Source organism: Rhinatrema bivittatum, chromosome 4 (assembly GCF_901001135.1).
Source record: "Rhinatrema bivittatum chromosome 4, aRhiBiv1.1, whole genome shotgun sequence".
Lineage (NCBI taxonomy): Eukaryota > Metazoa > Chordata > Amphibia > Gymnophiona > Rhinatrematidae > Rhinatrema > Rhinatrema bivittatum.
Genome location: NC_042618.1, coordinates 475259188 through 475271355, shown reverse-complemented (window position 1 = coordinate 475271355; position 12168 = coordinate 475259188). Strand labels below are relative to the sequence as shown.

The window sequence follows — 12168 nt, the reverse complement described above, 5'->3', positions numbered from 1 at the left end:
ATATTTCAGGTAAGCTTCATATCGCATTATTTAAAGCTAGATGCAATAACTCCTTTGTGCATGGTATCGAGGAACGCTCATCAGGAGCTGCTCTTTTCCTGACTATCTTGCAATTTGAGGTCGATTTTAAAATGAGCGCGCATGTGCCCATACACGCCCGTATCTGTGCGCAAACGAAGATACGCTAAAATTGTTCTTCGTGTGCATGCTTGCACGCATACATTTTAAAATGAATCAACCGCGCGTAAGTATGCTCCTAATTTTAAGAGGTTACTTGAGCACAGCTAGCGTGTGTGTGTCTTCAATAGCACCATGTCGGCTTTTACGCGCGTATGTCAGCAAATTTTAAAACATACTCCCGTGAGGCACATTCCCAGTTTTCCAGTTAGTCCACCAGTTTGTCCAGTTATTAGCAAGGTCATTCACATCTCTCTGGTTCTTCATCCTGCATGCTGCCCAGTTGACCCGGACCCCTCACCCTGTCATATAGGCCCTAAAACTTGAGATCTTCAGACCCCTCCTCAACGGAAGCAGCAGCAAAGTTACGCGGATATCTAGCAAACGAGCAGTGCAGGTTTCGTTTTTAAAATTCGGAATTATGTACGTAAAACTTGTCCCTGCCTCGGAACTCCCATGCCCTGCTCTTTTCCACCCTCATATTCCCCACATGCACATGACTACATATGCACATAGTTTGCGGCTTTTTAAAATGTGTGTTGCTCGTGTCCAGCTCACATGCGCGCAACGCTTTTAAAATCGACCTGTAAGTGTCAGACGTACGCGCGCTCTGGCTAAATTTGGTGTTCCCTGTACGTACCTGGATCAGTCCAGACAGTGGGTTATGTCCCCAATCCAGCAGATGGAGTCAGCACAAGCTTTGAGGGGGCATATCCATATATACTACTACCCCCTCTGCAGGAGTTCAGTATCTTCTGACTCCAGCAGATGCGAGTAGGGGAATCAGGCTTCCCCTCCTTTTCCTTCACTTTCTTGCTTGATTATGGCTTGTTGTCTTTTTCTGTGGATCAAGTTTGTATCAAGTTTGTATTGTTTAAAAAAAAAAAAAAAAAAAGGCAGAGTTCTTTCAACTTCTGGGGAGTGGCTTATCTTCCTTGTCTCTTCTCTGCGGCCTTGCTGTTTATTTCTCGTTGCAGCCAGGGGTAAGTTTGTTTTTCCTTTGTAGTTTTTTCCTTTACAGCTCAGCCCGCGAAAGCCGGTGGAGCCGGCCTCTTCGCTCTTTACTCCCTCACCCGCGGCCATTTTACAGCTCCTCATGGGCTGCTGAGCCATTTAGGGAAAGATGTCTGGGGCGGGTCGTGTGGCCAGGAAGGCCCCCCCCGCGGCACCCTCCTCTATTTTCAGACAGCGGGCAGTGCGGGCCGACCGGGCCCCCCCGCAGCGGCGCCTTTGTGCGCGTGGCCCCCCCCCCCCGTGGCTTTTTCTTTTCTCCTGCAGCGATCCCGATGCCGCGGCCGTCCCGCTGTGCGGCCTGCGGAGACCCGGGGTCCCGGATTTCCCGGGAGGGCATCTGTGCACGATGCCTTCCCGGGGGGGAAGGTACCTCACAGTCCCTGACTGATTTCTCTTTTTTGCCCGGGCGGTGCGGGCCGGCCACTCCGCCATTTTTGGCGGGAACGGCGGCCATTTTACATTCTGAGCGCCCTGAGGCGCAGGCCACGAGGGGGAACGGATCCCTGGAGGCCACGAGGGAGAACGGATCCCTGGAGGACTCTACCAGCGGGGGTGTTCCCCCGATTTTGGTGCAGGAACCAAGCACCCAGAGCCAGGGAGCAGGAACCACGCCGCCCCCGAAGCGCACCCGAGCAGGCCGGGGTTCTCTCCGGAGTTTATCTTGCTCATGCATACCGCTTATCTGCAGGGGCTGGAAGCCCCTGTGGGACCCCCCCCCCCCTCCTAAGATCCCTCGGATGTCGCCCTCGACGCCGGCCCCCCCCGACCCTCCGGGAGTGGGGGCCTCCCGCCTTCCTACCCGGGTCCGATCTACGCCCGCGGCAGTGGGGGCGGTGCCAGACCCAGCGGGACATGGACTTGACCTCCCGGACGGGGGACAAGGGGACGGCACACAGGAGGGGGATGATCCACGTACCCTACGCCTCTTCCAGAGGGAAGAGCTGGACGACCTCATCCCGCAGATCATCCAAGAATTAGATTTGGATCCGCCACCAGACCCGCCTGCCCCAGTAGCTCCCGCTGTCATCACTTCTTCAAGGAAGGGAGATCCTGTCCTGGCGGCACTCCGGCCGAGGGCTCGGGCTTTTCCCATTCATGACTCGTTTTTACAACTTCTCACCAGGGAATGGGACACCCCGGAGGCCTCCCTGAAGAGCAGCCGGGCTATGGAAAAGCTGTACCCGCTCCCCGAAGATTTTCTGGACCTCATCAAGGTCCCAAAGGTGGACTCCGCAGTGTCGGCGGTCACGAAGAGGACGACTATCCCAGTGACGGGAGGTGCGGCGTTGCGGGACACACAGGATCGTAAGTTGGAAGTTTTCCTTAAGCGGGTTTTCGAGGTCTCCGCTCTGGGTATGCGGGCGGTGATGTGCAGTTCGCTTGCCCAGCGGGCTAGTCTCCTTTGGGTGCAACAACTCCTCACGTCTCAGAACCTGCCGTCCGATGAGGCTGCCCAGGCAGATCGGCTAGAAGCCGCAGTGGCGTATGGGGCGGACGCCTAGAACGACCTTTTTCGGGTCCTCGCAAGATCCATGGTTTTGGTAGTGGCAGCACGACGACTACTGTGGCTACGCAATTGGGCGTCTGATACGTCCTCTAAGTCCAGTCTGGGCTCTCTTCCCTTCAGGGGCAAGTTCCTCTTCGGGGAGGATTTGGACCAGATCATCAAGTCCCTGGGGGAGAACGCTGTTCATCGCCTGCCGGAGGATAGGTTTCGACCATCCAGAGCGTTTTTTTCTTCTCGGACCAGAGCCAGAGCGCAACGGCGCTACAGGGGCTACAGACAGACGGGCTCCCGGCCATCCGCCCCCAGGTCTCAGCCCTGGTTGCACGCCTTCCGCAGGCATCGGCCCGCACGCACTACTCCCGGAACCGGGAACCCCTATACCAAGTCTTCACAATGATGCCAGTCTCGCCCACTCCCCTGTCCCCAGGATTGGGGACCGACTAACGTATTTCTAAGCGGAGTGGGCACGGATCACCTCGGACCAGTGGGTCCTGGATACCATAAAACACGGCTACGCATTGGAATTTGTCCGCCCCCCGCAGGGAAGGTTCATCTTTTCCCCCTGTGGCTCGGACCTCAAGAGAGGAGCGGTGCAGCTGACTCTGGACAGACTCCGGGAGATAGGCGCTACTGCGCCCGTGCCCTTCGGAGAGGTGGGCTCGGGCCACTATTCCATCTATTTCGTCGTACCAAAGAAGGACGGTTCCTTCCGGCCTATCCTAGTCCTCAAGGAAGTCAACAAATCCCTTCGAGTCGTTCGGTTCCGCATGGAAACGCTCTGGTCAGTGATTGCGGCGGTGCATCGGGGGGAGTTCCTCGCCTCCCTGGACTTAACGGAGGCCTACCTGCACATTCCCATCCGCCCGGACCACCACAGTTTCCTTCGTTTCAAAATTCTGGACCAGCATTTTCAGTTCACGGCTCTCGCGTTTGGATTGGCGCCGGCGCTGCACACCTTCACCAAGATCATGGTAGTTGTGGCGGCAGCTCTCCGGAAGGAGGGCATCCTGGTTCATCCTTATCTGGACGATTGGCTCCTCCGGGCGAAGTCATTCGATTATGGATGCTCAGCGGTGACTCGAGTAGTACGGTTTCTACATTCCCTGGGATGGGTAGTGAACTTCTCCAAGAGCTCCCTCATGCCCTCGCAACGCTTGGGTTTTTTTTTGGGGGCAACTTTCGACACCCTACTGGGCAAAGTTTTTCTGCGCCAGGACAAAGCTCAATCCTTGCGGGATCACACACGACGGTTCTCTGCGTTACCAGAGCCCACCTCCTGGGACTACCTGCAACTCCTGGGAGTGATGGGGTCCACCATCGACCTTGTACCTTGGGCTTTTGCGCACCTCAGGACCTTACAGTGGGCGCTCTTCTCCCGTTGGAAACCAGTATTGCAGGACTATCAGATGATTCTCCCGCTCCCACAGAATGCCAGGGACAGTCTGGGCTGGTGGTTGGATCCGCCGAACCTGGCCCGTGGCATGTCCCTCGATCTGCCAAATTGGGTGGTGGTGACCACCTATGCCAGTCTAGCAGGCTGGGGTGCAGTCTGCGATCGAAGCGCCACGCAGGGGACGTGGTCCACGGTGGAGGCGAAGTGGTCAATCAACCGTCTGGAAACCAGAGCGGTCCGGCTAGCTCTGCGACATTTCCTCCCGCTTCTTCGGAACCGAGAAGTCAGAATCCTATCGGACAACGCTACCACCATGGTCTACATCAACCGACAAGGAGGCACGCGCAGCCCGCAGGTCGCGCTCGAGGCGGCGCTGCTGATGCAATGGGCGGAGCGTCATCTCGTCCGGCTAGCGGCCTCGCACGTCGCCGGTGTGGACAACGTCCAGGCGGACTTCCTCAGTCGTCAACTGCTGGACCCGGAGAGTGGTCTCTCTCCGACAAAGCAATGCAACTTCTCGTCCATCGGTGGGGGGCCCCCCACTTGGATCTGATGGCGTCCGCTCTCAACGCCAAGGCTCCACGCTTCTTCAGTCGCCGGAGAGAGCGCGGAGGGAGTGGATGCCCTGGTCCTCCCGTGGCCGCCATATCTTTCTTTTCCACCATGGCCCCTGGTGGGCAGGATGCTCCGCAGAATAGAAAGCCATCAGGGGACCGTGGTTTTCGTCACCCCAGAATGGCCCAGGCGACCCTGGTTTGCGGACCTGCTACAGCTGGTGATCGACGGGCCAATCAGGCTGGGGCACCTCCCCCAGCTCCTACATCAGGGCCCGGTATTTTTCGAGCAGGCAGAATTCTTCTGTCTTGCAGCCTGGCTTTTGAGAGGCGCCGCCTCCGGCGTCGGGGCTACCTGGAGGCGGTAGTATCCACGCTATTGCGGGCACGAAAGACATCGGCCTATGTTCGAGTCTGGAAGGTGTTCGAGCTGTGGTGTACCAGCCAGGCCACGAGACCCGCTAAGGCTTCTGTACCTCAGATCCTTCAGTTTCTACAGGCGGGGGTGGAAAAAGGGCTCACCTATAATTCACTACGGGTTCAGGTGGCCGCCCTTGGTTCGCTGTTGAGCGATGGGGGCTCTCTTCTACAGCATCCTGACATTGCTCGTTTTCTCAAGGGTGTCAAGCATATGCGTCCTCCGTTACGGGACCCTTGTCCCTCCTGGAGTCTTAACCTTGTGCTTTGCTCCCTGTCGGGACCACCGTTCGAGCCGCTGCGCAGCGCAACGATAAAGGATCTCACTCTCAAGACTGTATTTCTTGTGGCCATCTGTTCCGCTCGACGCATCTCGGAGATGCAGGCTCTGTCGTGTAGAGAGCCCTATCTCCGTTTCTCCGACTCTGGAGTTTCGCTTCGCACCGTTCCCTCCTTCCTTCCGAAGGTGGTTTCTGCATTCCATGTGAACCAGACGGTGGAGTTGCCGACCTTCTCTTCCTCAGAGCCGAAGTCTCTCCGTCTCTTGAATGTCAAGCGCACTCTGCGCCTCTATCTGGAGGCTACAAATGAGTTCCGAACCTCTGACCATCTCTTTGTACTCTGGGCCGGTCCTAAGAAGGGGTCTCAGGCCTCAAAGACTACCATTGCCAGATGGCTGAAGGCCGGCATTGCTGCTTCCTACATTGGGGCGGGTCGGACTCCCCCACCCGGAATCGTAGCGCATTCTACACGTTCTCAGGCGGCTTCCTGGGCGGAGGTTCGCTCGGTATCCTCGCAGGAAATTTGTAGGGCAGCCACCTGGAAATCGTTACACACGTTCTCGAGGCACTATCGTCTGCACCTCGCCTCTTCGGTCTCTGGACACTTTGGCGAGCAGGTTCTCCGAGCAGGCCTCGCAGGACCCCACCCGATTTAGGGAAGCTTGGGTACATCCCACTGTCTGGACTGATCCAGGTACGTACAGGGAAAAGAAAATTATTACTTACCTGCTAATTTTCGTTCCTGTAGTACCATGGATCAGTCCAGACGCCCACCGCGTTTGGGTTCTTGATCCTGCTCAGCTCTGCGCTGCTTCTTGCTCGCAGTGTTCTGTGTCTTCACAGTCATTTCTTTTCGCTGTTTTTCACAGCTCCCTACAAGTTGGTAGGATGTTTGCAGTTACTTGTTGCGGTTACAATTGTTTTCATTATCTGTTTCCACAAACTTGATCCTTCGGGGGTTTCTACTCTGGCTTTGATATACTCGATACTGAACTCCTGCAGAGGGGGTAGTAGTATATATGGATACGCCCCCTCAAAGCTTGTGCTGACTCCATCTGCTGGATTGGGGACATAACCCACTGTCTGGACTGATCCATGGTACTACAGGAACGAAAATTAGCAGGTAAATAATAATTTTCTTTTCTGAATTTTCTTTGCAAGTTCCACACCACCGATATGAAGTTACCTGACCTGCCTGGCTTAGAGGACCTGGACATCATTGCAACTTCTGTGGAAGAAAAAGCTATCGAAGTCCTGCGCCGCCACCGCAGATTCCGCTGGTTGGAAGCTGAACTGGAGGATGCCAAGCCCGCAAAGCCAGTCAATGCCTAAGGCTCACAGACCAGTGCCTCCATGCCGTGCGATCGTGTACAAGCTGTACATATATTAAACCTGGGAGAATTCCTGAGTATCTCTTGGTCTCATTCATTAATGTACCAGTGGTTTCAGCACACCTAATGCACTTTGCTCCCTTTTTTATTTTCAAGGAGAGCTCAGTTTGGATACAATTATTTTGGTTTTATTTTTGGCACATTTTAGAAAGCTGTGTGAGTAGCGAAACCAGAAGGGGAAGTGGTAAAGTTATTTTATGCCTCTTCTATTAATTGCATCAGTAGCATGGGTTCTTCTTGGTGTTTGGGTAATTGCCAGGTTCATGTGGCCTGGTTTGGCCTCTGTTGGAAACAGAGGCCAAACCAGGCCACTTGATGGACCCTTGGTCTGACCCAGCATGGCAATTTCTTATGTTCTTATTTCTATGTGTGTGCAGCCTATGGAGCACATATCCAGTGTCCTACACACACACAATCAGGGAATAAATTTTTTAATTAATTAATTAACATTAGGACTTCTAGCTTGCTCTAGCCACAATTCCTGGTGGGTAACAAAAATAAAACCCATAATCCTCCCCTTATCCCTGGGCACTGGGATATAAGGGAAGGAGAATAACGCCGGCGGCACTGTGCACTGGGATGTCGGGCGCCGAAGGAGAGCGACAGAGGAATGCCCGTTTGTGCATCCCTTCGTATACATGCTTTGCTGCTATTTTTTTAATCTGAAAACCCTCACTATCAGCAACATGGCCTTAGAAAGTATTAGTACTAGTAAAGGAAGATATGGTCAGCTTTCTTCAAGAATTTTTCTTCTATCTCATTTACAAAAGAAGAATCTGGAAATTATAAAACCCTTATAGAGCATTATTATCCCTACTTGTCTAATATTTATTTATTTATTTTTCTATGCCGATATTAGATATGGAATATCACATCGGTTTACAGGGTAACTCAAGGGATAATATGATAACGGTGTCTTATTATTTTTACATCGTAACACAATAAATTATTTAACAATTTGGAACACTCGTTTGATATACATGGAAACAAAGTAACTTAATTAAACCATTTGGAACTCTAGTTTGAGACATACAGAAAGCATGAGATGATGAAATAGCGGTGCCTTATTCTTTTTGATGGGGCAGCTAATATATAATTGGCAGTTTAGACACTTGAATAAGGACTGGGTGGCTGAGGTCAGAAAAGGGGTACGGGGAGAGGGGTGAGGAGCAACTGTTTGGGGCTTAGCTTGGGGGTGCTATGGGGGGGGGGGTGAGGAAAGGAGTGTGTTTAACCAAGATTGTAGGGTGGGATTGAGAGAGTTCATATATATCGGGGGAGGAAATTGTGTTTTTACTTACTGCCCACTCACTTACTAAAAATGTTTCTATAATCCAAGATATTCTTAGAGACAAACCTTCCTGTATGTGTTTCACAGAAACATTAAGAGATTCTGATTCTGTATTAATTGACAGCTGATTACTCTTGTATATCTTTGCTGGGAGTTGGGAGGAGAGTGCGAGGGTTGATGAATATATACCAAAATGACTTAAAGTAATCAGGAAAGCAAAAAGTCTGGTGGAAGAAAGGATTGCCAAAGAGGTAAAGAGAGGTGACAAAACTTTTTTCAGATACATCAGAGAAAGGAGAAAGGTCAGAAGTCGCAGAATGAAACTGAAAGGTGAAAAGGATCAATGTGTGGAAGGAGACAAAAGGCGGAAATATTAAACACATACTTCAGTTCGGTATTCACTAAGGAAGACCCTGGAGAAGGACTGTCGCTGGTTAAGGCTGTGGATTGGGGTTGATTTGATGAAACCCCATTTACAGAAGAGAATGTATGGGAAGAGCTAAGAAAACTGAAAGTGGACAAAGCCATGGGGCCCTATGAGACTCATTCAAGGATACTGAGGGAGCTCAGATGTACTGGGGGGGTCCACTGAGTTACCTGTTTAATAGATCCCTGGAAACGAGTGGTGCTATGGGATTGGAGAAGAGCAGTGTGGTCCCGCTTCACAAGAGTGGGAGCAGAGAGGAGGCTGGAAATTACAGACTGGTTAGCCTCACCTTGGTGGTGGGAAAATTAATGAAGACTGCTGAAAGAAAGGATAGTGAACTACCTACAATCTGGTGGCTTGCTCGATCTGTGACAGCATGGATTCACCAGGGAATGTCCTGTCAGACTAATCTGATTGATTTCTTTGATTGGGTGACTAGAGAATTGGATCAGGGAAGAGCACTTGATGTGATCTACTTAGATTTTAGTAAAGCCTTTGCCACAGTCCCACATAGACTTGTGAACAAAATGAGAAGCTTTGGAGTGAGCACCAAGGTGGTGACATGGATTACACACTGGTTGATGGATAGAAGACAAAGTGTGATGGTAAATAAAAACCTACTCTGAAGAGAGAATGGTGTTAAGTGGAGTGCCGCAAGGATTGGTGTTGGGACCGGTTCTGTTCAACATCTTTGTGAGTGACATTGTGGAAGGGATAGAAGGTAAAGTTTGGCTATTTGCAGATGATACTAAGATCTGCAACAGAGTGGACATGCCAGAAGGAGTGGAGAGAATGAGGCGTGATTTAAGGAAACTTGAAGAGTGGTCGAAGATATGGCAATGGATTTAATTCCAAGAAGTGTAGTCATGCATCTGGGATGTGGTAATCTGAAGGAACATCATGCGATTGGGGGGGGGGGGGGGGGGTGTGAAGTTCTGCTGTGCACAGAACAGGAGAAAGGCTTTGGGGTGATAGTAACTAGTGATCTAAAGATGGTGATGCAATGTGACAAGGTGATATCTAAAGCTGGAAGAGTACTGGGCTGCATAGAGAGAGGAATAACCAGTAAGAAAAAGGAAGTGATAATCCCCTTGTACAGGACCTTGGTGAGACATCACCTGGAGTACTGTGTTCAGTTCTACAGTCCGTATCTCAAAAGGGACAGAGGACAGGTTGGAGGCGGTCCAGAGAAGGGTGACCAAAATGGTGGGAAGTCTCCATCAAATGACTTATGAGGAGAGATTGAAGGACCTAAATATGTATACCCAGGAGCAGAGGAGATATGATGTAGACCTTCAGAACTTGATAGATTTTAATGATGCACGATCAACAACAAATCTTTTCTGCTAGAAAGAATCCAATAGAACTAGGGGTCATGAAATGAAACTCTGAGGAGGACAACTCAGAATCAATGTCGGGAAATATTTATTCACAAAGAGAGGGTGGTGGACATCTGAAATGCCTTGCCAGAGGAGGTGGTGAAGGCAAAAACGGTGCAAGATTTTAAGAGGGCATGGGATAAATACTGTGGATCCCTAAAGGCAAGGGGGAGGGGAGTGAAGTAAGAGGATTGGGGATAACTTGCTGGTGTGGCGGATTCTACCCTTAACAAATAAGCCTTCATACTGTTGATACAACTCCATCATCCTGCTTCAGCAGGGGCAAAAGAGGAAATGGATTCAGACAACAATGAATAAGGGTAGTCTGGGAAAACAAATAAGCATTGGGGTAACTTGCTTGATGTGGCGGTTACACTTAACTAAAAAGCCTGATACTACACTTCTGATGCAACTCCAACATTGCGCATTGGAAATTGGACTCAAACAGTAACCAACAAGAGCCCTGACCTTGGCGATCTGAGTAACTGATCAGTATGGGAAACTGATAACTATGGGAGCCTACTGAGCGGATTGGATGGGCCATAAGGTCCTTTTCTGCTGTCACTTCTACGTTTCTATGTTTCCAAAAAATTGATCTCTCTCTTGTTTCTCCTTCTGAGGTCATTTTAATAAAATCAGAAAAGATAAATGTTTGTTTAGTGTATTGCTCTTCCAGCTGTTGAATGACATGTCACCTCTGATTGAATTTGTCTGACTTAAGGGTTGATGCAGAGATCAATTTTATCTTTGGTGGTTTTAATCTTCATATGGAGACTTTGCTGCAGGCCCTAGGGTGGGACCAGGCTGTTGCAACCTGCTCTATGGGTGGGACTAGCATGCTTGATCTTGTCTTCCTGAATACACAATGTTTAAATCTTCTTACAATAGACGTGCCTTGGTCTGACCGTAAATTAATATCCTTCTCTTTAAAAATGTATGTTTTGCTTTCACCAGCTGTAAACAAGTCTTCCATTTTCTTTAAGTGAGAGCACATTGATACTGATAAATTAAAAGAAATTCTACCTACCCGAGTAAACTGTATAAAGAGGGAGAATATTCAAGAAGCAGTGAAAGAATGGAATTCTGTGAAGCCTCAATCCAGACTATAATAATGGATGATAATTTAAAAAGAAAAACTAGAGCCCCCTGGTATTCTAAAGCACTTGTTAAGGAAAAGAGAATAGTGAGAAATTTGAATGTAGATGGAGAAAAGACAAATCTGATTCCAAGCTACAGTGTTATAGAAATCAGCTACAAGGCTATCGAGACCTAATTGATTCAGCCAAGAAAAAAAATATTTTTCAGAAAAAAATCATAGTCAAATGTTTAACCCAAAGGCATTGTTTTCTTCAGTGAAACCACTCACAAAAAGAAATATTGTTAATAAGGATGTTAATACCTGCCTTGATGCTGATAATTGTAATAATTTTAATCATTTGTTTTAGGAAATAAGATTCTTCTAAATTTGAAAATTATTGCCCTATTTCCTTTTTGCCCTAACTTGCTAAAATTCTGGGAAAAGTAGTGGATAAGGAATTAACAGATTGATTAGGATTTAATAAATGATTCTTAAGAAATGTAGCTTTAGGAAAAATCAATCCACCGAAACTTTATCAATCACAGACAATTTATGGATAGGATTTGAGAAAATGATAAAGGGGAATGGAACAGCTCCCCCATGGGGAAAGGCTAAAGAGGTTAGGACTCTTCAGCTTGGAGTAGAGATGGGGGGGGGGGGGGAGACATGCTAGAGATCTACAAAATCATGAAAGGACTTAAACTGATAAATGTGAAACTGTTATTTAATCTTTCAGTTAATACAAGACTAAGGGGCACTCCATTAATTTAGCAGGTAGTACATTTATGTGGGATAGTCGAGTAGCTTTCATAGGCTGGAGGCAGGAACCACACTGACTCCAGCCTTTCTTGCAACTTTTAACTTTATTACACTTATCAACATACAATAACAATAGACTGCCTACCTTCCAACAGTGTACTCACAGCATAGCTCTTACCAGAGAGGGTTCAGGAGCGGACTTCTCTTGGAAACAGGCCTCCTGTTCCCAGCTGGGCTCCGCCCCTTATGCTGCCTGGCAGGATCCTGCCCATACAGGTTAAATGGGGGTGGGGGGCCACTCCTTTACATACCTATATAATGTCCTTATTCTTGTTTTGCCAGTTAAAACCTTTAGCTATATATATAACAGCTGTTAAAGATAGGTTTGCAGTATTAAAGTGGTAGTAAATTGTAAAAGAACCTTTGTGAACAGTGAAACCATGTTGTAGGCCAGATTCAAAAGAAGGAGAGTGCCCATTGTGGCAGGTGTGTCCGTCCAT

At 49.3% G+C, this 12168-nt stretch overlaps 1 protein-coding gene across 1 annotated transcript in view; it reads left to right on the top strand.

The window, feature by feature from the left end:
• The window catches only part of NDUFA9 (NADH:ubiquinone oxidoreductase subunit A9), a 63091-nt gene extending 56337 nt beyond the window's left edge, over positions 1-6754 (top strand). The window contains exon 11 of the mRNA XM_029597282.1: positions 6505-6754. Within this exon, the coding sequence (XP_029453142.1) occupies positions 6505-6675 (171 nt within the window). The 3' untranslated portion in view covers positions 6676-6754. The remainder of the gene's footprint in view (positions 1-6504) is intronic.
• Positions 6755-12168: the final 5414 nt, after the last annotated feature.